General features: G+C 36.3%; 1 protein-coding gene across 1 annotated transcript; it reads left to right on the top strand.

Annotated features, from left to right (window-relative positions):
- The first annotated feature begins 108 nt into the window (after positions 1-108).
- Positions 109-26,681, top strand: Abi (tyrosine kinase Abl). The gene is made up of 8 exons (XM_083110838.1): positions 109-217; positions 968-1,128; positions 3,953-4,120; positions 6,125-6,272; positions 8,613-8,845; positions 9,286-9,568; positions 11,199-11,435; positions 21,120-26,681. Exons 2-8 carry the CDS (start codon positions 1,012-1,014, stop codon positions 21,281-21,283), a joined length of 1,350 nt encoding a protein of 449 aa, XP_082966964.1. The 5' UTR covers positions 109-217; positions 968-1,011; the 3' UTR covers positions 21,284-26,681.

The following is a 26,681-nucleotide window of genomic DNA, read 5'->3' as shown; positions in this document are numbered from 1 at the left end:
CGAACATGGGAAAATAATTGTAAATTGATTAGTGTATAAATTTAATCTTCACAATTATTGTAAACTGTGTTCAAATATTAACAAATATTTTGAATTTCGCTCGCCGATTGTCGCATCCCATCGGCGGTGATCGGGCTTCAACTGTTTTATGGTCGATGGTTGGGTGGACTCCAGCAATTCTTCTGTAACAAATATTTGCTAAAATTATCAAGCAACGGTAAGTTTCATCTTAACATCTGTTACTGATGCAACATTCCCATTATATTCTAAGTTGCAAGCAAATAAATCTGCATTTAAGTTGTAAAAAGGAAAGGAAAGAAGATACACTGGTTTAGCTGCAGCTCTGGAATTGCGTCCTTTTATAACTGTAATTCTGTTATTTCATCTGAACGAACGAGAGAAATGTATTCGGTATAATAAGAAATTTTCTGCAACAACTTCCGATAGATAATCAATGTACTCTCCCGAGAGATGTATAAAACGTTCATGAAGTGCTCTCTTTGAAGACACAGTAATGGAAGTTTTCTCAAGTTTTTGAGATCAAATGCATTTGTGGTATAATATGGTGTTTGTAGCCTGCATTTATATGTAAACAAGTTTATAGTAGATAGCGCCATGATATACGCTGCAAAAGTTAGAATGCAACTACTTTTATCAATGGATGGGGAGTTCCTTACATACTACCAAGATAAGATAACAAGCCGCCTATAACTAAGATAAGATTAACGTGTGTAAAGGTGAAAGTACCACCCTAAATCTGTCAGTAATGCTAGAAATATCCAGTGCGACACATTCATACACAACATAGAATAAAGTAATGCTCGTCATTGTTTTATTAGCTACCCATATTGTTATTTTCTCTCTCTTTAAGTTAGCCAATATGAAAACTAAATATATATGTGTACATAAAAAATATGAGCACACAAAAAATAGATGTTTTTTAATGTTAAACTTTACTATGTTACAGTGGATCACAACAGAGAATCTGGTTTTGGGAGTGAGGCAGACAATATGGCCGAACTCGCAGCTTTACTAACAGCAGAAATTCCAGAGGGAAGGAGTAATCTAGCAGACAGTCACACAAATCTAGAGAGAGTAGCAGAATACTGTGAAGGAAATTATTTTCAGGTGTGTAAATCATAATTTCTCAGGTTGTTTTGCAAATAGTCAACTGGTGTGGGTTGGAACACTTTTAGTAAAAACATTGCAATAATTTATGAAGGCCTATTGTTTAATTTTACTGACTATGGCTTGGGTGTTGAGGAACAAAGAGAAAAAGAGGCTAATTGAAAATTGCAAAAAAGGGGACTATTTCAGTGGCATTTGGAATACCCAAAATGCACAAAAAAGGGGTTCCACTAAGGCCAATCATACAGATGTACTCTCACCTGGGATACGGTTTAGCAAAAATTCTTGTTGGGAGAATTAAAAAAGTAAAGAAAAACACGACTTATAGTGTTTTGAATGCATTGGAAGTAAAGAGTGAAATCAAGAATATTGAGATTGACAGTGAAGATGAAATCACAAACTTTGACATAGTTAATCTGTACCCTAGTGTGCCAAGGGAAAAAGCTGCCGATTGTTTAAATAGGTGGCTTATGGGTAACGGAATTGATGTGATAACTGCTTGGGAATACGTCAGATGGTTTACTATAGTTGCGGGGTATAATTATTTCTTTGTAATGAAAAAAAAATATGCAGAAAGAGGGACTGGCCATGGGGAACCCTATATCAGGGATACTATCAAGCATTTTTATTCACTTCATTGAGAACGCAGCATTGAGCAATTTAGAGAGTAAGGTTAAATTTTACGGGAGATACGTAATGACATTTTGGTTATCGAGAAAGAAGGAAGTTTGGACAGTCTATATAAAAATCAGGAGATCAAGAAGCAAGAATCAAATTTACTAGGGTAAATATGAAGGATAATAAAATTAGCTTCCTAGACTTAGAGATTCACAAAATAGGTACAGAAATAGAAACTGGTGTCTTCCATAAGCCCCTAGTGGGAAAAATGTACATCAATAAGGAATTTGCCCATTCCAGTAGGATTAAATATAATGTCTTCCTAAACTTCTTCATACATGCTATCAGATTATGTAACAGTAAAGAGAGTTTAAAAAGGGAAATAGATTGGATCTATAACGTAAGTAGTAAGAATGGGTATAAAAATGAGGAAATGAGGAAGAATTTTCACAAAGCAAGGAGGATATGTTCTAAAGAAGAAAGTAAGGAAAATAGTAATGTTAGTAATAAAATGAGGAGGTAATGAAATATAGGCACGTGGCTATCCCCTATTTTAGAGGAGTGTCTGAGAAGATAGAAAGAACAGTGAAAGAAATTGGCATTAAATGTGGGATGAAAGCACCCAGGAGCTTAGAGAAATATTTCACCAGTTATAAAAAAAAAGGAGGGAAATAGGATGAAAATGAAGAAGTGATGAAAGGGATATATAAGATTAAATGCCAATGCAAAAAATAATACGTTGGACAAACTGGCAGAAGTACGGGTTGGAAAGAACACAATAAGGATATCAGGGAAACGAACCCCAGAACTGGATTATCTGAGCACGTATTGGAAGAACAACATAAAATTGAGATGCAGGAAGTCCTTAGGGAGGAGGATAAATTATTTAGAAGAAATGTATACGAAGCATCATTTATATGTAGGAATAGAGAAAATAAACTTAATAGAGAAGACTGTAACATTGATGAACTCTGGATAGGAATGCTGAAAAAATGGGAAAAGCGGGAATATGAGGAAATCGGATTCAAGGTTACCTCAGATGTAGAGCATGAAGCTCGAATCGTACACGATTTCACCTTAGATATGACGTAATGCGGAAGGGGAAAAGGAGTGGTGGGGAGATCTAACTCGCTTACGACCTCGTGCATTCGCATGGAAGCCATTGACTGTGAACATGTGAGCGGCAAATGGCCAGAGGGATTCTCTTTTAATAAGTTGTAACAGAGGGGTTTTAATTGATTTTAATAGATGGGGAATTTTACAGTGTGTTTTTTAAAAAGAGAACAGGTCAGTTATGATGGAATCCAAATATTTTATCCTATCCATGTAAACCTAATCCTTGCCATCGACGAAGCTTTGTGGGTAATCGTGAAGCCGATACACCGACCTGAAAAAGGGGACAGTGGTCCCTGAAACGTCAATTACTCAACACATACTTACTGAACGTAAGTAAAAATAAGTTTTATTTTCTTTATAGTACATCAAGTGAATAAGTCGCACATAACCTGAAAAATGAAATACTGTTATGTAAAATAATTACATTTTTGCACTGTGTTGGAATAAAAAATATTATATTCCTATTTCAACCCACCCCATTGTAACCTAAAAATCCACTTTTTATTTGCTTCAAGAAAGTACCGTCTAGTTCGCTGCACTTATTGCAGGTGTATCCCGGTGTCAGGCTGGTGCAAGGAAATTATGTTCAATCAAGTAGACAGATAGTGGGGTTGAAGTTCAGAATATTCAACAAATGCCTGTCTGCTGCTTTAAACTTTCATTTGATTAGTTAGCAAGCACCATGTGACCATACACCACACACTACACTGCTCCAGAACATGGTGAAAATGATGCAGACACCAAATCAACGGAGTAGACGAGTAGGTGTTGTCTTTGATTCATCGAAGAAGATGCTGAGGGGTAAGTGTTTCACCGACCAAAAGGTTGAGTGGTTCCGCTAGCAACAAGTATCCTTCTTTGCAGAGGGTATGCAGAAACGTGAGTGTTGGGACTACTGCTCAAATGGTGGGGTGCTTGTGTTTAGGCTCACTCGAACTGTTCTTGCTATGCTATCATTATGATAGTGTATGATGTCCAATACATAAAAGTGCTTGTTAAAACATATATTTACAAGAGTTTGTTGTTTTGTGAAACACTTGCATAAACTTTTGTGTTTTATTATATAATGTCTTCCATTATTCACTTACAGTCGGACAACAAGAGAGCAGCTTTAGAAGAAACTAAGAACTATACCACACAGTCATTGGCAAGTGTTGCATACCAGATCAATACCTTAGCATATAATTTTCTGCAACTTCTTGATCTTCAAGCTGCCCAACTGGAAGAAATGGAAAGCCAAATGAACCATATAGCTCAGGTTGGTTAATTATTGATATGTTTAAAACAAACACAGAGTTGTGAAATTATTGTTTTAGTTTAGATAATGAAAAAATATAAAATTTATGATGTAAGAATTAGAATTATTGCATTAAAATTACACTGCACAACAAATTTGAATACATTTTCTGTCCTTTAGATGAAATCATGTGATTAGAACTAAACAAAGGATACCAAATTGAAGTGTGAAAATCGTATGCTTCTATCACACATCATTTTCATTGGACAGCCACCTTATTCATTGCTACAAGTATGTGTGAAAGGCATATTACAATACACTGTACAGTAAGAAAACACAGTAACAATACCTAGGAACATGACGTTGTGGAGCATTTACGCTTGTAGGGTCTCCCTGATGATAGACCAACAATAGTCAGCAAGCATACTGCCATTCCAACGTCTTCTGAAGCGATTTTAAAACACAGCAATGTCCTCCTGGTGAAACCTTTCCCCATGTCATCACTATCTCCTCCCAGGTTTTGCACGGAAAGCCCACACGTGAGTCCAGAAAGTGTAATTTGAGTAACATGGCACCCCATGACATGAAATCAGTGTACCATGTCACGAACAAAGGCTTCATAATTTTGTGCTTTCAAATTATCCAGGAAATTAGAGCACACCAACTTGAATTCCTGCCATGCTACTTTGCTGGATCAGAAAGTGTAAAATCAAACGCACCGTCACGAAGAACGGTTCGAATTTGTGTGTTAATAAACACACCTTTCATAACCTTTGCCTCACTTAAGTGTGGGAATTTCATCCAGAGGTACCTGAAAGCTTCACCTTCTCAGCCTAGTGCTTTGACGAAGATTTTCATCAAACCAAGCTTGATATCTAATGGGGCAGAAAGACATTCTGATTGATTCATTGTATTAAAATTTTTGGTTGCGTCAGCACGTGTGGCCATTTTGTACCCTTCAATATATGCAGGAAAATATCCCCTTATGTAAGAGTCTTTACTTAAAATGTTAAAACAAGGGTTGTAAAAGGTGCAAGGTTGTAGACAAGACAGAAACAATACTTTAGAAAGTCGAATTAACTAGAAGCTTCCTCACAGACCAGCTAATGCTAAAATCATTTGATAAAATACTGTCATGATCTCCCAATAGGGATGAGAAACAGCTGGCGAGATTAGAAGTTTGCCGGAGGAAAGCAAAAGGTGCACATTCAACAAGAATATGTAGAATACCAAAAACGACATCACAAATATGACACATCTAACCCTTGCAACAAGTGACCATGGGTTAGAGGGCTGTGTCCATTACACAGTCGAATAAGAACTTCTTCTTGACTAGAGAGAAAGGGAGGATATGGTGGGCTTAATCGCTTGAAGTTTCTTCCTCGTTGCCGCATTCCACATTTTGGGGCTTGTCAATTGGATCTCGTGATATGTTCTTGATGCCTGTCGTAGCGGCCAGTGCTTACGAAAATGATGATTATCTCTGTCCCGACTCTCTCACTCACAGAGGAAGCAAGAGTATTTCATTAACCATGTTGCATGCATCTTATCCTGTCATACCAATGTGCAATTTGGAGCATTCATACTTTGTAACACAGGAGAAACACACTTTTGGCTATTGCCCCATACGTTTCTTATGCAACTTTCAAACGTTGTGTTTTTGGCTAAATGATACATGATACACGGAAACAAACTGCAGATTCGTTTTAGTCAGTCATGCACAAATACATTAGAATCACACATTTTCATCAACAAATTTCGTGTTGTGCAGTGATCAGTCTTGCTCATGTTCTTGATCTGTTATTTTTAAATTTCAATATTTTTTTTCTCTTGGTTTAGAACATGACAATTTTAAGAAAGATAAAAAAGTTTAAGAAGCTCTGTGATGAATTTCTCTTCTGAAATGTGCTCTGCAACTCAAAACGTTTGGGAACTGCTGATATAATGCATTTGAAATTACATAACAATGCCAATACATATGGATTAGTCTTCATTCAATGAAGGGTATTTTGTGCTCCATTTCAGACTGTCATGATTCACAAGGAGAAGGTAGCAAGACGAGAAATTGGTGTTCTAACTGCAAACAAAACAACAACACGGCAATATAAAATTATAGCTCCAGCCAACCCAGAAAAGCCTATTAAGTATGTAAGGAAGCCGATTGATTATGCAGGTAATTGTTTGTATTGTAATCATAATAAACATGAATAACATGAGTTATTTTTTGTTGCAGCAATTTTTATTTCGTGTACAACATTTTGATAAACTGTTTGGATGTGTCTTGCTGTGGTACAAGTTTGCTATTTTGGGCGATATTTCATTCTTGGTATCTGAAATTGCTAGAAAGGGGGAGAAAAACAACCTGTCTTTTCTTTTACGAGTCTTAACATGCAAATTGATTACTTGTAACTACGAGAGAGAGTCTGAAAATAAGTTTCCGCTGGCAACTGTGGACAGAGATGGGAAGGAAAAGCAAAAAACGTAAATGAGAAAAGGAATAGCATACTTACTTTATTTTTCCACATAGGAACCCCGGACATTCAGACATTTGTCACACCGCTTGATAAGCTTCAAAAAACCCTCTTGGAAAAAATGAGTGTCCCGTATACGGAAGAGGTGTTGCACGAAATGTGTCACCTCAGCATTGCTTCCAAAGCGCCTTCCTCCAAGAGCCTTCTTCAAAGCTGGAAACAGATGGAACTCACTCGGCGCAAGATCGGGACTGTACGGCGGATGTGTAAGGTGCTCCCAACCAAGGGTTGCAAGATGATGTTGCGTAGCCCTCACCGAGTGCGGTTTCGCATTGTCATCCAATAACAGCACGCCAGATGTGAGAAGGCCAGTCCGCCTACGCCGAATAGCCTGCTTCAATTTGGACAGGGTGTGACAGTAACGTGCAGCATTGATGGTTCCTTGTTCCAAAAAGCCCAGCAACAAAACACCATGGGCGTCCCAAAAAAGTGAGAAGCACCTTACCTGTTGAGGGTGTTGTCTTGAACGTCTTCCAGACAGGAGATGATGGATGTTTCCGCTCCATTGACGCGGCCTTAAATTCGGATGTGCTATGGTGCACCCCCGTCACAATCCAAAAGAGAAACTCATTTCCTTCCCTGTGATAACGCACGAGATGCTCCAAACTGACTCCCATGCGCTGGTCCAGATGTTCTTGGGTGAGTTGACGGGGCACACATTGTGCTGACACTTTCCTGTACTGAAGCATGTCATGGTTGACTTTCCTGTACTGAAGCATGTTGTGGATGATCTTGTGAGCTCGCGCATGGCCTATTCCACTTCTTCAGTGACATCATCGATGGTGATATGCCTGTTCGCTTTAATCATGTCATCCACCAACCTGACGTTTTCGTCTGTAGTGGACGAACGCGTCCGACCAGGTCGCGGTGTGTCCTGCACTTGCTCATGCCCCTCACTGAATTGGCGACGCCATCTCCACACCATTTGTTTCGACATCACTTCTGGCCCATACACTTCCGCTAGGCGGTTATGAATTTCTGCTCCTGATACTACACGTGCTCATTCATACCGGACAACCGCTCTCACTTCCTCTTTTGACCACGAATTCAACATGCACCTTCTCTCCATATTTGCTAGGCCACGACTGAGAGGCACCTCCCCTTGTTTGCATGCACTACGCTCATGCCATCTGTTGGATCGTGGTCGTACTACACCCACTGGTGTATAGGTGTCTGCTGTGTTCCAACACGGCCTGGTTTACCCATTGCTGTACGATTTCCCTGGCAAAACGGGGGGGGGGGGGGGACGACTTATTTCCAGACTTTTCCTCGTAGTTTTACATGCATTTATTGTCTCCAGCAATTAGGTATGAAAGAAAGGCAAATATGGTGAGATTGTTTTGTAATTCCAACTAGCACAAATTTCAATTGTATAAATATGATTTCATTATTCTACATAAGCATTTTCTACATGAAAGAAATTTACACACATTTTCATAAGCATATACTGAACAGGCTTACCTTTTACTACTTCATAGTTTGTAGATATTTTTTTCCCCTCTTGCCTATATTTGGTTACATGGGTAGGTTAGGTGGATCAGTTTTGGTACATTATAAATATGTTTTTTTTGCAAGGTTACCACAATGGCAGGTTGCAAAACCATTTTTTATGACAATATTTCTCATAAAATAATACCTTCTGCTACTTCAGATGGCACTGAATTAGGTTCTCCAACTTCAAACTTATTTCCACACGAATTTTCACTATGCTAAATGCCTTTGTCTTCTCCTATGCAACTTATAAAAAATAATTACCCAATCAGAATTGATAACCTGCACTTTGCCAATATAATTACATACAATTATTCAACCTCTTTTGGTTTTATCATGGACTAGGTTAAAAAAAAAGTAACAAATAGTATTTATAGAAATTACTAGTGATTACGAAAATGCATTGCAAGAAAAAGTTAGCATTTCATTTTGTGGAACATTTTTGATATTTTTCTATTCTAAACCATATTTGCTCCTAAAATATTTTACAGTCCTTGATGAGATTGGACATGGAATTCGAACATTATCAGGAACACCCCGTACCAAACGAGGTTCAAGCCAAGGGAGCATACAATCTTTAGTGGCTCCATCTTTGAGTGGTCAGATTGTAGGGCCACCACCAACAACGAAACCACCCACACCACCTCAAACAGTTCGCACTGGAGGAAGCCTCACAAAAGGTTCTAGAGAATACAGGACACCGCCTGCAGTTGCTCCACCTCAGGTAATTTTTATTATTTGTTAATGTTTACTTAATTGTGCCTTTGGTTCCCCTCCATACCAATCTGCTGAACTGTAATGATTGTAATAATATTAGTTTGTTGCTTAGTGCTAGTTTTTTTGCTGGTCTCTCTATAATTTTGCATTACAGAGGTTATTGATTTTGTTGAAATCAACGCATTAAATTTTTTTTTTCATGGAAGTGAATTTGGAGCTAATAGAACCTTTAGTATATGGAGTTTTAATTTTAGCCAGTCAGTCGTTGCTCTCAAAAATAAAAGCATTAATGCTAATTCAAGCTGTACTCATAGTGACTAAATCTGTCTCTATTTCTCAGTTTAGGTCTTATTATGTAAAGCCCTAATTTTGGAATTAGTCTGTGATTATTATTATTTTCATGTGTATAAATTAGTTTATAATATATGTACATGTTTTTTATTGTAGGTTCCAAGCCATTATGCTCCAAATTACCCATTAGGTCATCCACGCCGTGGTGATAGATCGAGTGGTTACAGCACGTTACCCATGCCACCATCCTCTCACATGCACACCCACACATTACCTCATCATTCATCATCTGCGAATGCTGTACCTACAATGGCACCTCCCCAAGTGGGGATGGTGCATCCTATCCCACATTCCCAGTTGCAAACACCTCACCCACAAACCCCTCCTCCCCCACCTCCACCGAACACGTATCATGTGGATCATCATAGTAGTATGCCTCGTAAGTCTCATTTTTCACTGTTACATGTATTTGAGATGTTAACACTATCGTTACATGTGATACAATAAAAATTCTGGCTACAAAATCAATTAGTATCGTAGTGTAAATTTATTTAAAGTTCTGATATGTGATTCCTGGTATGTGCATCTAGGAATATTTACGGTAGATTGGTATATTGTGTAAGGAGGCAATTACCTTATGTGTGTGATTATTGGTAAAATCATTAAAATTCTGACCAAGGTAAAATTTAGTGTATAAAAAATATACACTAAAAACTAAGGATGGGCCGATATGAAATTTTGGCCGATCCCGATAAAGTACCGATATAAAATTTACCGATAACTGATATTCTACTGATCCGATATAAAATTAGAAATGGTCCTTGAAGAACCTGAAATGTTCATTGATCTCCTTAATAAATGTGTGTTTTGAGGTGACTGCAGTGCAAAAGAAGTTGAATATTTAGACAATTACTTTTTTAGAAAGTAGGGCATCGAGATTATCCATAAAAATTACAACAAAATTACAGAATTTTGCACTGAATTATGAGATATTTTTCAATATATATGGATCGGTAAAATAATCGGTAAATTTACCGATAAACTGATACACCAATATGCCTATATTGGCCGATACCGATAAAGTACCGATTAATCGGTCCCATCACTACTAAAAACGTAACGTTAAAGTTTTATTAACAGGGAAACAAGGCTCAACAGTGTTACTATTGGGTTTAACCATTGGTAAACCCAGCAAAATTTTTATCAATCTGATAAAAAAAATGTGTATACTGCATTCTTGTTAATATTTTTATTAGAACTGAGTCAATACTGATGGCAATGTATCGGTTGGAATTTATTTACCGATATCAGCCGATACTTTTCCTGGCATTTTGATCTGAAGAATTCCAAGCAACTTTATAGTGTAATTATCCAAAAAATTATGCAAAATAAGAAGTTTCTTGTACAATTTTTGTGATTTCATAAGATGTATTTTAATATTCTGATGTAATTCTTGTATTTTTTTGAAATCGAAACTTGTGATAAATTTATGCATATAATTGAAGTGGAATAGTTACAAACTAAAATTATTCATTATTTTGAACAACTTTTAATTATAACAATTTTCAAGCATCGGTATTATTATAAGTGGAAATCTCTATGGTTGGGTATTGCTTTAAAGTGGTTTTGGCTTAGCTATAATTTTTATGGATCTTAAAAGTAATACAAAATGTAATTTAAAAGTATAATATCTTGGTTTTGCAAAGTAAATATGCAGTTTCTTTTTCAAAATCTCATTGCAGCCACTTGATTTCATTTACTAATTGAGAAGATGAATAAACCTTTCAAGTTCAGCATGGAATATTCACACATTTTTATTGAATCAGTAGATTATTGGTTTTCATAAATTTTATATCCATACTTTACTAGCAGCAAAATTACGGTTTATTATATGTTAGTGATTTACTTGCTCTAATAGCTGTGAAGCCCTCATTTGTTGAACTTAGCTAGGAGGTCAAAGGAATTTTAACAACTGCCTGAACATGAATGACACTGGTTTTCAAGTGTGCTGAAACCAAATACTAGTTGCCAGTCTGTTGAAATATATTTTAATTTTCTTTTTTTTTAAGCTCCTCCTTCACCCTTGCCAGTTGGGATGGCAGCAGTAGAGTACACCCACCATCATCATGTGCCTCATCACCACCACCACCCAGGCAATGTGTCTCCACCTCTACCTCCCCCTCCCCCTCCGAATGACGAAAATGGATTTGGGAGGGGTGATCTTAGTCATGGAAACCATATGGGCCGCATTGTTCCTGAAGAAGACGATTTGCCTGGTTGGGTACCCAAGAATTACATTGAAAAAGGTAATTTATTTTAGTAGTTGTGTGTAGGTTTGACCTGCATATTTGCAAAACACAAAAAAGAAAGGCGCGTTATTCATATTTAGTACAGTACATTCATTGTATTTTCTGCTATAATGATCATGAGTATTAAATTCTATTTTCTAGTAATGCTTTCAAATCACTCGCACTTCATTTGAACCTTGTATATATTAAAAACTACTTCTAGAGGCATTTTAAGGTTTAAAACATTAACGGTAACTGCATTAGAATGTGCAAATTTCCTGTTTGTTCTGTTCACTAGATAATGCCTAAAGTCAATGTCAGTTTATGAGCCTTTGTATGAGGGGCAGTCAAATGAAAACTGAACACCCGCTACAAAGCGACACTGGAGTTTGTTTTATTCAAAAGTAATTATCACAAGTGTTAAGACATTTATCCCACTGGGAGACAAGACGATCAATTCCAGTCTTGTAGAAAGAGGTAGGTCGCTCACGGATCCAAAACCTCACCCACTGTTGCACTTTCTCGTCCGAATGAAACCGACGTCCGCGAATCTCTTTCTTCAGGTCACCAAAAATTGGAAGTCACAAGGGGAAAGATTGGGGCTGTACGGAGGATGTTCAAGCATTTTCCAGCCAAAGGTCTGAAGCTTATCCCTCACCAGATTGGCAGTATGGGGACGGGCGTTATCATGCAAAAGGATGATTCCGTCCGACACCATTCCAGGGCGTTTTGACTTTATGGCACGTCGCAGTTTCTGCAACGTGTCTGCATAGCGCTGCGCATTGATTGTGTCTCTACGCTGTAGGAAGTCGACAAGCAGAGGGCCCTTGCAGTCGAAGAAGAAGCTCAGCATGACCTTACCGGAACTCTTATGGACAGCCTTGGATTTCTTTGGCGGGATAGAATCGACGTGTTTCCATTGTTGGCTTTGACGTTTGCTCTAGGGCTCAAAATGGTAGCACCACGTTTTGTCCCCTGTGACGATACATGGCAGAAACGCATACTCTTCCTCGTGGTAGTGCTGCAAATGACTCAGATATGACCGCCTACCTATTCTCGTAGCACTTCTCGCAACTTGAGAATCGCAGGGGACCAACTTCCTTACTTGGATTTTTACCTATCAGGCTTAAACCACATACGCCAACTCATGAAAAATGTCAAAAACAAGTCTGGTGTTAGTAAATTCAGATTTTTATTAATTTTTACATGCAAACATGCTTGAAATTTGTTAGAAAACAATCCGATTAACATGCATCGCATAAACTTACAACCCCGGCTTCCATTCAGCCAAGCCACAGAATATCTCCACCCTCCTATTCCTCTATTTTATACAATGCGATTGCCAATATGACTTTTCTTCGCAGCGCTGTCAAAGTTATAATTTGTACAGCGTGATTATTTTTATATACAACATTTTCAACTAGAGAACTTATGATCTGTCATAAATTCCCCGGGGTTGGGAAATTTGACTTTCTTACTGAGAATCAAGAAGAAATGTTAAATACTTCGTGCATTACTAAAATTATGACATTGTCTACATACAAGAAGTTAGTTACAAAACAAACACCACATAAACAAAGATATAACATGTAAGATTATGACAAAATATCAGATTCATATATTAAATAACTTAACATGCATAAACACAAAACAGAATACAATATGTACAGTGTGTATGCATAATCGCAGAACCAAATTTGTACAATTTTCAAGCATAAACACAAAACAACACACGTGCAGTTTACATGCATCAGTAAAAAAAAGAAAACACAACAATTTGCATGCAGAGATAAAATCATCACATATGCATCTTGCATACATAAATAAGCATAAATTAGCATGCATACATTTAAAACATGCAATAGATAATGTATGCACAAACTCCACATATTACAAATATGGTACCACTAAAATTTACAATTGTTATCATGCTCTCATTAAATATAGTTACACAGCATCATACAACTGCTCCAAACCTAACTCATGAAGTTGCAAATCGTTACGCATGCTTAAAAGTTTGTTTATCCAAAGTTTTTGTTTGTCCAATGAACAATGCCAAACTTTGATATTTTTTACGGAAATATTTGCAATGTCTTTTCCAGTGTTGCAGCATATGGCTTTCACTGTGTTATCATCATGAATTTGCATACAGACAAAAGGACCTTGGTATAAATTACAATATTTTTTTATAATGCAAGTGATAGTGTCACTTTGAGGATGCAGTTTTATGAAGATCAGATCGCCTTGCTTTACTGGATTTTTTGTTGCTTGTTTTTCATGCTGTTTTATAATATGTTTTTGTCTCTTATTGAAACTACATGTTTCTGCCATAAGCAGCTTATTTTTCCACATCTCTACATCAGGAATGCGATCCGTTAGTACTTTTTTACAGATATATTGAGGTTCAATATTTAGCCTGAGTTCTATAGGAGCATAACCTGTACTGGAACAAATTGAATTATTTAACAGATGTAAAATGGCAGCAACATGGCTAGACCATTGCTTATGTTTACCATTGCAAAATATACGCATCAATCTATTTATTTCCTGGTGATATCTCTCCACTAAGTTAGCACTTGGATGATAACTGGGTATGTAAAAAATTTTTACATTGAGAGCATGCATACCTTTTGTAAAATGTCCTGCACGAAATTGTGGACCATTGTCACATATAATGATCGTTGGTATTCCCAAATGGATGAAGTAAGAATGTGTTAGTTTTCTAGTTACGATGGAAGCTGTACTATTGCCAATAGGATATGCCACAAGATAACGGCTAGCAGAATCTAATACTGCTAGTAAATATTTTTCACCTTTGGAGGAACGTATGAATGGACCTTGTAAATCAATAAATAATATTTCACCTGGTTTTGAGGGTTTGTGCATGATTTCCAGATACTTAGGAGGATGTTTATCTGGTTTATTTTTCATGCAAATTTCACAATCAGTGATGTAAGATTTTGTGTCTCTTTTCATATGAGGCCAGTAAAATATTTGGTAAATTTTACCGAGTGTCTTGTCTGTACCAAAATGACCACCTTGATCATGATACTTGTGCAGTACAAGATTTACTAATGATTGAGGCACGCATATTCTTATCCGGTTTGGATTGTGAAAATCTTTGATGGTAAGTAGATCATTGTGAATAAGGTATATATTCTTCCAGTTTCGATGTTTGCTCTGTTGTGAACTTTCACAACCAGCGAGAACAGATTTAACACCACTGCAATACGGATCACTATTTTGTTCATTAACAAAATTGTTTTTATCACATATTAATGACTCATCAAGATACTCAAAGTTATTCATGAATATGAGTTCATTATCACGGTCATTAAAAGATCGGCTCAACAGGTCTGCCAAGAGGTTTTCTTTACCTCTACAATATTCGACATGGAATGAGTACTGTTGTATTTGAATAAACCATCTAGTCAGCCTATTGTTCCAAGTGTGTGCAGATTCTAACCACGTGAGGGATTTATGATCTGTGATAACAGTAAATTTTCTACCTAACAACAGTGATTTAAATTTGTCCAGTGTAAAGAGTATTGCTAACACTTCTACTTCAGTGGACGTATATGATTTCTCAGAAGGTTTCAAAATCCTTGACACGAATCCAATCGGACGCATGTTGTTGTCTACCAGTTGAAAACAATATCCTGCAATGCCTCTATTTGATCCATCAGTTTGAACAAAGAATGGTTTGTTCAAATCTGGATGGTAAAGCATTGTTTCTGCAATAATGGACTGTTTCAACAACTCAAAGGAGCATTGTGCACTGTCATCCCATTCCCACTTTTTGCCTTTTTTTAATAACTGGTACAAGGGATGTGCCATGATGGCATAATCTTTAACATATTTTGATAGCCAATTGAAACTTCCCAAGACTTTCTGCAGTTGCTTGATATTGCAAGGGACAGGTAAGTCTTTTATGGCTTGAACATACTTTGGAGATTTCTCATAACCCTGTGCAATGATAGAATGCCCTAAAAATTCCACCTTGACTTGACAAAACCTACATTTGTCCAGTCTCAGTGTCATGTTGGCATCTTGTAACTTGTCAAAAATAAGTCTTAAGTGAAAAAGATGTTGTTCGAAAGACGTGCTTTTGACAATTACGTCGTCTACATAACATACTGTAAAAGATTCCGTACCTTCCAAGGTTCGTGTCAGAGCATTAATGAATGCAGACGTTCCATTGATTGATCCGAACACTACCCTTGTGAACTGGTAAAGTTTTCCCTGAAAACTGAAAGCAGTATACTTTCTTGTTTTGGGGTGTAAGGGGACCTGCCAGAAAGCATTAACCAAATCTAGGGAGGACAAACATTGACATCCATGGAAACTCATTAAGAGTTCATTTATGTTCATAGGATGTAATTGCTCAAGCTTGACATGTTTGTTGATATTTCTTTGATCTAAGCAGAGACGAATGCCTCCTCCGGGCTTGACTACAACTAGGAGAGGACATAGGTACTCTGATTCAGAATATTCAATAATGCCTAAGTTGAACATTTGTTCTATTTGCCTGCCAACTTCATCCCTATATGCTAATGGTATTGGATACTTTTTGTTAACTATTGGTGTGAAAGTATCCAGTTCTATTGTGTGTGTATACTTGTTACAGAGACCTGGTAATTCAGAAAACAATGTTTTATATTGTTTTAACAACTGAACTAAAGCTATCCTTTGTGACTCATTTAAATGTTCACACTCTTTAACCCTTCTCCACAAGTCTTCATCAGAAGGATGAGAGGATGACCGTGGGGATATGTTAGATACAGAAGGTCTGAAATCTAACTCTTCTTCCGGACAACTTTCATTTGAGACAGCGATAAATTTGGAGAATTTGCTTCCTTCACTCGATTCCAAGAGTAAGCCTCGCTGGACAAAGTCTAAAGTACTATCAATATTGTATAGGACATCTAAACCGAGAATAATGTCTACTTTTAAATGTCTGACTACCAGGAATTTAATGTAAAAGGAAAGTCCACAAATTTCCACGTTCAAATTAGTGGAACCTATTAGCTTGTCTTTCCTTTTCCCTGTATAGTCTACTAATTTTATACCTGTAACTGGCAATAGCCGTGGTTTAGAAGCCTGACTACAAATAGACTTCCACAGGATTTCTGAGAGAACACTGACCTCAGCGCCACTATCGAGTAAAGAAGTATATTCCTTATTGTTTATTCTTACTTTTATGTGAGCAGAAGGTTTACGCTTGCTATTAGTATTTATGGGTTGCTTACAATTTTTGATTTCTGCACTGCAATCTATTTCATCACATTCACTTAAGTTTATAAAATGAATAGCAGGATTTATCCCATCACTCACATCACCTGCTTTTTGACATGAGCTCGTAACTAGTTTAACGAGTTAAACTGGTGTATGTCTGCCTGGACTGTGATTTCATTTTGATTGACATCATTGAACAGACCTTTTTGTTTCAAGAAATCAAAAACTACATTCATCCCAGACTTTGACCAATGAATTAAATCAATTCGGCCATTCCTTGGATTTCCTAAGTGTTTTTCAAATAGATCTAGTTTTATACTAGAATCTGCATTCAAAAACAGATGACTAATATTCACTACAATGAGATTCTCATCATTACCTAACTCCATTAGAAAATTATTCCACTGACTCCACTTACTCCACAAATCAGGATTGTCAGCAGTTAATAACTTTGGGATTGGTGGTAATGTGAGTAATATTAACTGATTCGTTAAAGGTAATAACTTGTGCATTAAACCTTTGAGGTCACTTTTCATTTTGTGTAGCTCTGTATATCTCAAAAAATCATTGGTGCCAATAAGCAACATCACTTTTTTACCAACTTTGGTATCTGGATGGATTTTTTGGGATAGGTTGGAAATAGTTTGGCCACTAGTACATAACCCTATGTTCCGTTTACCTAGTGAATCATATGAAACAGTGTAGTTTGCCAAGGTTTCTGCTACGCGGATCATCATGGAATCACCTAGCAAATGAACATTATTGTACAAGGGTTCAATGGCCTGTGCTTCGGTATTTGTTTTGACTGAATTGTAAAATTTTTTGTGTGTGTGATTAAGATTACTAGAGTTGGGTTGTTGCAAAGGAGGATTAGCAGGTACACTCATGACACCTCCCTCTCGACATGAGCGACTTACTCGTTTCCTGAAAAAGTAGACTTATTAGCATTGGTGACTACATTTCTTTTCGAGTTACGCTGTGTGCTGGAATGATCAACAACCTCGCACTTGAGTTTGTCACCTCTGTCTTTAGACTGATCAGTACATTTAGTTTGAATAACTGCTACGTTTCTATTACTATCAAAGTTTTTAGTTCTACTGTTAAATACTGCCTGTGGCCTTTCACGTAATGAAGTTTTGCTAAGGGCTTCAGAATTTTCTATTACCGTGATGGCTTCACTCAGCTCTGTAACAGGTTTCATAATGAAAATTTCCTTGATTTTGAAAGGCATCAAAGTAGCAATTTGAGCTAGCCTTTGTGCTTCGTCAGTGGTAGGTTGAACAATCTGCAAAATTTTCCATTGGTCCATGAAAAATGTTAGCAGTGACCCATGAACAGACTTTTGATACTGGGAATTCAAGATTTTGGTGAGCATCGTTGTTTTCCAATTAGAATTTTGATAATGATTCAGAAACTGAATCTTGAATGATTGGTAATCTGAAAATTTTTGCTTTGAGATCTTGTACCATTGCTTAGCATCCTTTGTTAGCAGCGTTGGTACATAAGTCATAAAATCTGTTTCTGCTATTTGAAATAACTCTAAATTCTCTTCGACATCATCTAAGAATTCAGATGGGATTAGTTCACTAGAAACTCCAGAGAATTTCGGAAACCTATTTAATTGATCTGACTTCAAAAAATTTATTTTAGTAACGTGAGGAAACTTGATTTTCTTTGCACCTAGAAACACTCTTACTTGTTCCATTAGGGAAAAGTGTTGTTACACTATCATTATTATTCACATTTACTAAAGGAGACATTTTCCTAGACCTATTCTTTTTTCTACTCTTAAGCCCAGATGAATGACAGCTAATTGTGCTGGGTGAACTATCTGAATCACTTTCCCGAAACCTGTGTAGCATGGTAGTAGTTGAATTCTGTAGAACTTTAACTTGTTGAGCTACACCTGACAAAACGGGCAACACTGTATTGTTCACAATACCCACTAAATGTTCTACCTCATGGGAAACATTACCATTTTGTAATTCACTAGTTTCGATGGGAATATTTTCACTTGTATGGGATTTACCAGCAATAAAATTAAACCATTCTTCAGCTTCTGATGGCTCTTCAGTAGATTCCTGGTGATCTACAGGTGAAAATGCAGGCTTCTTTTTGACAGACTCTGGTACTTGTACTTGACGATGACACCATACAGTCTTGGCTTGATTGTTTTCTATTCTTTCTTCCAGTTCAAAAAATTTGTTTTTCACAACCACCAGTTCCTGACACAATTCATCCTTTTCTTCTATCAATTTTCTCACTTCCATGTCAACTTTATGGGTTTCACTCCTAACCTTCTCATTCCTAGAAATGCATTCTTGCCTGTATAGGACGCACATCACTGCAAGATGAACCGCACCCTGGACAGGCCCTCGAGCCATTACACCTGATGTGATTGGCTTGATTGTTTTCTATTCTTTCTTCCAGTTCAAAAAATTTGTTTTTCACAACCACCAGTTCCTGACACAATTCATCCAAGCCAAGACTGCATGACATTCAGTCGGATGTTCAGATCAGCTCTTATATTTTTTTTCTAGATTCTTTAGATCACTCTTAAATTCTGCTTTCACTTGTCCTAACTCCTGTTTAAGTTCCTCTTGTGACTTCGAGATAGCTCATAATTCAGCCAATATTTGCTCCATATTTCTTATTTTTCACGTAAAACCACTTAAATTCACTTTGCACCAAACAAGAACTAGTTGAACACTATCACAATCGTGGAATCACATATTTCGTTTTTGCAAACTAGTTGCGATGATAATGTAAAATATTTCACATTATAATCTTTAGACGAATAATCTTTGAGACAGCGTACTGAGTCTCATAAAATCTTTTTATGACCGCCTACCTATTCTCGTAGCACTTCTCGCAACTTGAGAATCGCAGGGGACCAACTTCCTTACTTGGATTTTTACCTTTCAGGCTTAAACCACATACGCCAACTCATGAAAAATGTCAAAAACAAGTCTGGTGTTAGTAAATTCAGATTTTTATTAATTTTTACATGCAAACATGCTTGAAATTTGTTAGAAAACAATCCGATTAACATGCATCGCATAAACTTACAACCCCGGCTTCCATTCAGCCAAGCCACAGAATATCTCCACCCTCCTATTCCTCTATTTTATACAATGCGATTGCCAATATGACTTTTCTTCGCAGCGCTGTCAAAGTTATAATTTGTACAGCGTGATTATTTTTATATACAACATTTTCAACTAGAGAACTTATGATCTGTCATACAGACATGCAGTCATTCTGTCAATCTTTTGTCCCTCCGTCAGTTGATGTGGAACCCACTGCGCGCAAATTTTTCGGAACTGCAGGTGATCTTTGGTAATGGCATGCACAGAGCCATGACTAATGCCAACCTGAACACGAATTTCTTCCTCTGTGATTCGTCGGTCTTCCTGGATCAGACCATCGATCCTCGCAATCACATCAGGTGTAATGGCTCGAGGGCCTGTCCAGGGTGCGGTTCATCTTGCAGTGATGTGCGTCCTTCGCGGAATCTCTTCTGCCACTCGTGCACACTTGCCAGGAACATGCAGTGTTCGCCATACACTGCAGACATGCGATGATGAATTTTGCGTGTTCCAGCACCCTTAGCCACCAAGAAATGAACCACACCTCTCTGCTCTTCTTTGCTTGCCTCCATTTCCAATGCTGGACGAACACACTTTTCACTACGCTCACTTCCTGAGCAATGACAAAGCAACTGTGTGGAACTGTGTGTTTTCACTATGCATTCCTCCTACCCTACAGATGGCAGTATCGATACGTAACAACAGTGTTGCCAACTTTTGCGAGGAATGTGTTTTATGAAAGGTGTTTGGTTTTCATTTGACTGCCCCTCATAGACAAAGCTTTGTTTTAAGTTGGGTTCATGCACATTTGGGCTAATCTGGAAGTATCAAATATATAAAAGTATTGGGAATTTTACTGATACATTAATATGCAAGTTGAAAAAATCTAACCCTGTGCTTTTTTATTTTATGACCCCATCTCAGGGTTGTCATAAATATGCAAGTACCTGCCAAAAATACAATTTGCTGATTTTGTGTTATCTGGTGTTTATTTACAGGCAAAATTATTCATTTGTAGCATAATTCATACACTGAGATGCTTTGTAATTTCATATTTGTTATTTCTTGCATGTGTTATATTTTGGCATGCACAGATTCTGTTGCAGGATCATTGTCCAACACAGTTACTACAAGAGTAAAACAGCAGAAGCAAAAGAGATGGTGAAGCCTCGTTGTAGCTCATTTCGTCGAGTAATGTAGTTTGCATACCAGACGTGCAGTTCGCCACCAAGAAATATTTCATACCTTTTTTTTTTAAGTACAAAGTATTTTGCGCAGCTATTTATTATTCATAAACAAGTTGCTCTTAAAACACATGCATTCTACATTTGTGGAAGAATATATAGTCAAATTTATATTACAATTTTTGTATTTTTAGTTGTGGCGATTTACGACTACTATGCGGACAAGGAAGATGAGCTTAGCTTCCAAGAAAGTTCCGTGATCTACGTTCTGAAGAAGAACGACGACGGTTGGTGGGAAGGTGTAATGGATGGCATCACAGGGCTCTTCCCTGGGAATTATGTTGAACCCTGTGTATGAAGATACGAAATTCTTTCCCTTCGAAAACGTGGGAAAGTTTCATAATAAGTAGTATATTAGTGGGAATATGCTATACTAAGATAGAATTTTGCTAAGCCCATATTGACATATAATTATGTGTGTCATAATGTGAAGAATCATCTTTGCACACTGGTGATTCTGGCGTTCTGCTGTCATGCTCATGTTGATTAATTTATAGTTGTGGAAGTATATATTTCATACACTGATCAATGGGTATGAACAATATTTTGTGATAAATAAAACGTTATAATTTGACAAATGGCCATTGGCATTTTCACAAAATTGTATATACTGTGATTAGCTAAAAGAGACAGAAAAGCAATGTAAAATAACACAAAAACAAATTCGGATATATTTTTAACTTGTGTATTGTTAAAGTTAACAAAATACTGTTGTGAATTGTTAGTGTGCAAAGCTGTTCCTTTCTTAGGCCTATTTTTTTTGTATAAAATGTTGCTCAGGGCATGACAAGAAATTCAGGTGAAGATTCTCATGAGCTCTCTGCTTCAAAGTAGCCAGTGTGTGTGTATGTAAGTACAAATTACACTGTTGATCAAGTCCCAAACAACTGCTGTAGTGAAGTTGAGACAGAATATTGTGCACTATGATTCAGCGAAATTACAAATGAAGAGAGTTTCATTTGTAATTTGAGTAATACTTTTTAATTTATGAAACAATAGTAGTACAAATAAGGATTGGCAACCACTGAGAACAAGATTTCAGTTCCTGCATGGAAATACATCTTTTAATGTTAATATGTAATTAACGCTATAATGAAAGTTGTTAGTAATAAGAAAGAAACAATAATGTCTGGTAGTAAGTTCCCAAAGAGAAGGAAATATTCTTCCTGCTTCATGGATGTAAAGAAGTTAGTATTCTTTCTCTTTCCATAATAATTTTAGTTGAAGGTGAAAGATGTGTTGTGTTGGTAAACTTACTGGTTGAGTTGAAATTATATGTTCCTGTTTCATTTAGCCATGATTTTTAACAAACCACAAATATAATCAATGACTGAAATGAATATATATTTAAAACTCCTTGGCCTGAATTTGTAATTAATTGTCATGTCCTGAGGCAAGCTTTCCTCCTCTATTTGCATTCCTTTTTGATCTTTATTTGTAATATATTTATTTATGTTCAATTATTCTTAATTATTAAATGAATATGATTAACCCTCAAAATTTAGGGAGGAACCGAGTGCACTTGTAGACTCAACGATAGAAGTGCTTCCTTATTTTCTTATAAGAATTTGCCTTATGAAATGAAATTTGCCCTTGGCCACACCGGATAAAAGAAAAGAAACATGCAACATCTCGCACCATATTACAATTTCTACAATGACAATTAAAACAGGAAAATTCAACTTCATTTCAACAGATGTAAATATTGAAATGAAACTGCAACAAATATATGGGAATATATCTTTACATATTTTAGAGTTGAGTAACTATGAAAATGAAATGTAGGAGCTTTTGCCTTATTGCTCCAAATGTGTATCTATATTGTATGCGTAGTAGTATTTCAGTGATTCAAAACAAACTCTTTTGTTTGTTATTCCTGTGCTTTCTGCTGCATTCACAATTTACATTTATGTAGCAATGCTATTATTTATTTGAATAAATAGTATGTGCAACATAAATCCTTAATGTACAGTGACTTTTTATGTAAGTGTATGTAATTATGCCTGGTGTTGAGATAACACAATAAGTACACCATGTAGTTGGCATATTATACAATAACAGTATTGGCTATGTTCTAGTATTGTTCATAATAAAAATCTAGAACAGCAGTTTTCAATGGTTAGATCACATCATAATTCTACAGTATTGTGGAAAAGTCAACTGCTCACCGATCTTGTTATGTATTAGTGTGTAATCATTCCAAGGAAGGTGTCCACAGGACTTCTGCTGCATTATTCATATCAATGAAACACTTCTGATACATGAATATCAACAAAATTGGCATATTGAAATTGTAAAAAATCCAACATTTATAGACTATTTTTGATATTCAAATAATAAAATATGGCATAATCATTCATATTTAATACAGTAAAGGGTAGTATTGTTTTTTTCTAAGGAAAAAAAATGAAGAGCGTGGGTTGTTTTCTTAGAATGCTCTCAAATATTTCATTAGTTTCTCATATGTGATTACCACTGATCCAGTGTAAAAATTTGAGTTCATGGAAATAGTGGTAATGTTTTTATTAAGTAATTACTAGGGAAACCATATGTCCCGTTTTGATTGGGACATTCCTGTTTCAGAGGTGTGTCATGATCATCCTGCCCATATTATTAAAAAAGCGCTATTTGTCCCGTTTTATAAAAGTCTAGGAGTTATCTTGAAAACTAAGTAAATTTCAGACATTTCATTCTAAAAAAGAAAAAAGATGCACTGTTTTGCATGTCTTCCGTTATTTGTAAAGCAGTGAATAAGCATGCAGTTTCTTCACGGAGTTGCAAAAAGAATGTAAAGCTTAGCACGCACCAACCGACCTGTGTAAAGTTGTAATAAGTTTGTTTCCCTTCACAATCCGACTTCTCAGAGGTTTGGCAATGAAGAGAAACACCTACTCACTTTACATTGCCATTATGCGTGTGAGAAAACCTTAATCAGTTCAGTTGGTATCTTAAATATACACTTAATGGCTAATCACAGCTTCTCATTTTTCAAATAACAAGCTTGAAACATAGTTCATATTTAATATTCCACCTTTCAAGAAAATCAACTCACTTGTACACAGAATAAACAATATCTTCAAATCCAATAATTTGGAACACTGCAGAAAATATTACCATTAGACTTACATTTCGTAACATGTCTCCATGTCCACAACAACGAACATTCTTAAAACATAATCAAATTGCATTATTAACCAACTTACAGAATTGTCTCATTCATCTCATTGTCTATATCCGCCAACATTCTACATTATTCCCTTTCGTTCTATCATGTCAAGAGTTACACACACAGGTTGGTCGTGAAACACAGTTTAACATAAATGTGTCATCACTAGAGCCCAGATTTATAAGCACAATCAAACAGTAAAATAAGCAAGTTAATAAGCACAGAAAATGAAAAAAATAAGCACCAAAATATGCATAAACAAAAACAGGAAAATCTGAAAAAATATTTGTTTATTAGATCTCTTAACTTGCTGTTACAGTATGTAAGGAAGGTCATCGTGAGGTTTTCTTGTGTGAAGCTCCAACGTCTGTCAGTGAAGAATGATTTGTACATTGAAAATGTTCTTTCCACGTCGCATGTCATCACAGGTGCATGTACAAAACACCACAGTTCTTTTTCGGTGAATTCCTCTTCAATGTCTGTTTCTTCACCAGAAATATGTTTATAAATTTGACTGTTTTGTAGTAGAGATTTTTCAGTAATATCTGACTGACCTTGTCGGGTGCAATTTTATCATGGCATGACGTGGATTGCGTCAGCTGACCTACGAGGAAAAGAGGCTGGGAAATTCCTGTGCGGCTATTTAGAAGCATTGATCTCGTCATCCCAATGCCATCGTGTGATTGAAATATGACAGATTTGGGTAAAATATGCTATTTTAAATCAAAATCATAAAATAAGCAAGCATAACAGTTTCCTGCAGAAATAAGCATTCATAAGCACTTTCAACCTTAGTTAAATAGCTCATCAAGGTATGTAATACAAAGTATAACCTTTCTTCTTACCACGAGAAGTCTGGAAAAGAATATGCATTTCGCTTATAAATCCGGGCTGTAGTCATCACTCATGGCCGTTACAATCTCCTGCGTTTTGAGACAAACTCAAAACAAAAATCTGGAGTTGTGTGTGTGATATGCGAGGGTAAGGTTTTCGGAGAGATTATAAACTGTAGGTGAAGAATGTAGTATGCTCTCAAGAAGATTGGTTCTTCTGATGAATACTTCTGGCAGTCCTCAATTTCAGCATAGGACTAACATGAAAGGTTGATCAGAAGGACTAGAAATGCTATGTAAATCATACCGAGATTATAATAAGTAATACCTTTAGACAGCGGGAAATCATATTTCATTTATTGTTTATGCGATCCATCCTTTAATCAATACGTTAATAATGACAATTTTATGATTAGGCCTAACTGATTTTCAGGAAAGTGGGCTGTGTAAACTGATCTTGTGATGTCCCATTTTTGGGTCAAAATATTATGATCACCCTAGTAATAACATACATTGGAATCAGTTAAACATCAGCATCAGAATATCCAAAAAATTATTGGTGGGTATATCACTGTCATCAAGTTTCATACATTATCACGTAAATGGAGGCGGTATGTGAACTGCATCACACTCATTTACTATTTGAATGTGCTATTTCTATTAAAGAAAAACCTTTTGTACATCCCAGATTGTTAGGTTTCTTCAACTTTCTACATAAACACAACAGTCATTAAAGGAACAATTAGTAGAGATTATCCCCACAATGCTGGTTAAAAAGAAAGAAAAAACAAACATTTGAGCTATACAGTACATACAGTGGATCCTCGATTTTATGTTTTTCAGGGCCAAAGCTGAAAAAGCATAAAAAACAGGTAAATTTTATAACATTTTGTTATGTTGGGACCATCGAGATTGTATAATGTGGGAAAATGTAAAATCTGGAAACATAAAATCAGGGTATTCCACTGTAGTGGTTTCAATTCCACTTTAAACTGTAGGTCCAGTCCTGATTAGCCTATCTGTGTAAAGTGGAGTTGTTCGGATTCCACATTACACTATGTTCAGACCTGATGTGTGCATAAAGTGGACTAAAAAAATAAATTTAAGTATCAGAGGTAAGAGTACTATCTATCCAGTCACACAGGAGCCTGAACTCTGTATATTATCCTGGGGAAATGAAGAGTTAACTCTGCTTCTCTTTCAACATTCTTGTGAAATCTTTGAATTATTGTACACACCAGAAGTTTTAATTTGATGTGGAATAATAACCGTGGTTTTCTTGCAAAACTTTTGAACATGCAAATTTCCCTAGCCATTCAAAGAATGAAGGTTATCGTTATCAGATACATCTAAAAAGCCTTTGATAAAAGTTGTGTGGCTGGTAAGCAACATTGGGAAGTAATGTATAGTTAACTCTTGAGAAATTAATCTTGGTTTGAGTTATGTACAGTTTATTATGGAAATGTATAACAAACCAGAGAAGGCTAATGTACAGTGCTACATTTAATATTACTACCTATATAAGTATTGATCGTAAGCAACCAAACACTTGTAATCTCATTGAACAACATTCTTATTTTGTTAAGCTTGAACAATGATGTGCAATTTGAAATGGCATAAATTAAGAAACCTGTGTATCTATATAAAATTAAGTTATTGTTAGTTATAATGTAAATATATAGTTTTTTCTAAGAATA

The sequence above is a fragment of the Lepisma saccharinum genome, chromosome 24 (genome assembly GCF_977018435.1).
Source record: "Lepisma saccharinum chromosome 24, izLepSacc3.1, whole genome shotgun sequence".
In the NCBI taxonomy this organism is placed as follows: domain Eukaryota; kingdom Metazoa; phylum Arthropoda; class Insecta; order Zygentoma; family Lepismatidae; genus Lepisma; species Lepisma saccharinum.
The sequence above is the reverse complement of the archived record's forward strand: the minus strand, read 5'-3'. Positions and strand labels throughout refer to the sequence as shown.

What these genes read in the sequence shown, in the direction of transcription:
- Abi (XM_083110838.1), top strand. Translation starts at nt 1,012, where the DNA reads ATGGCCGAACTCGCAGCTTTACTAACAGCAGAAATTCCAGAGGGAAGG. An exon ending in GTGAAGGAAATTATTTTCAG is followed by an intron (nt 1,129 to 3,952) that starts GTGTGTAAATCA and finishes ATTCACTTACAG; the next exon opens with TCGGACAACAAGAGAGCAGC. An exon ending in GAAGCCGATTGATTATGCAG is followed by an intron (nt 6,273 to 8,612) that starts GTAATTGTTTGT and finishes AATATTTTACAG; the next exon opens with TCCTTGATGAGATTGGACAT.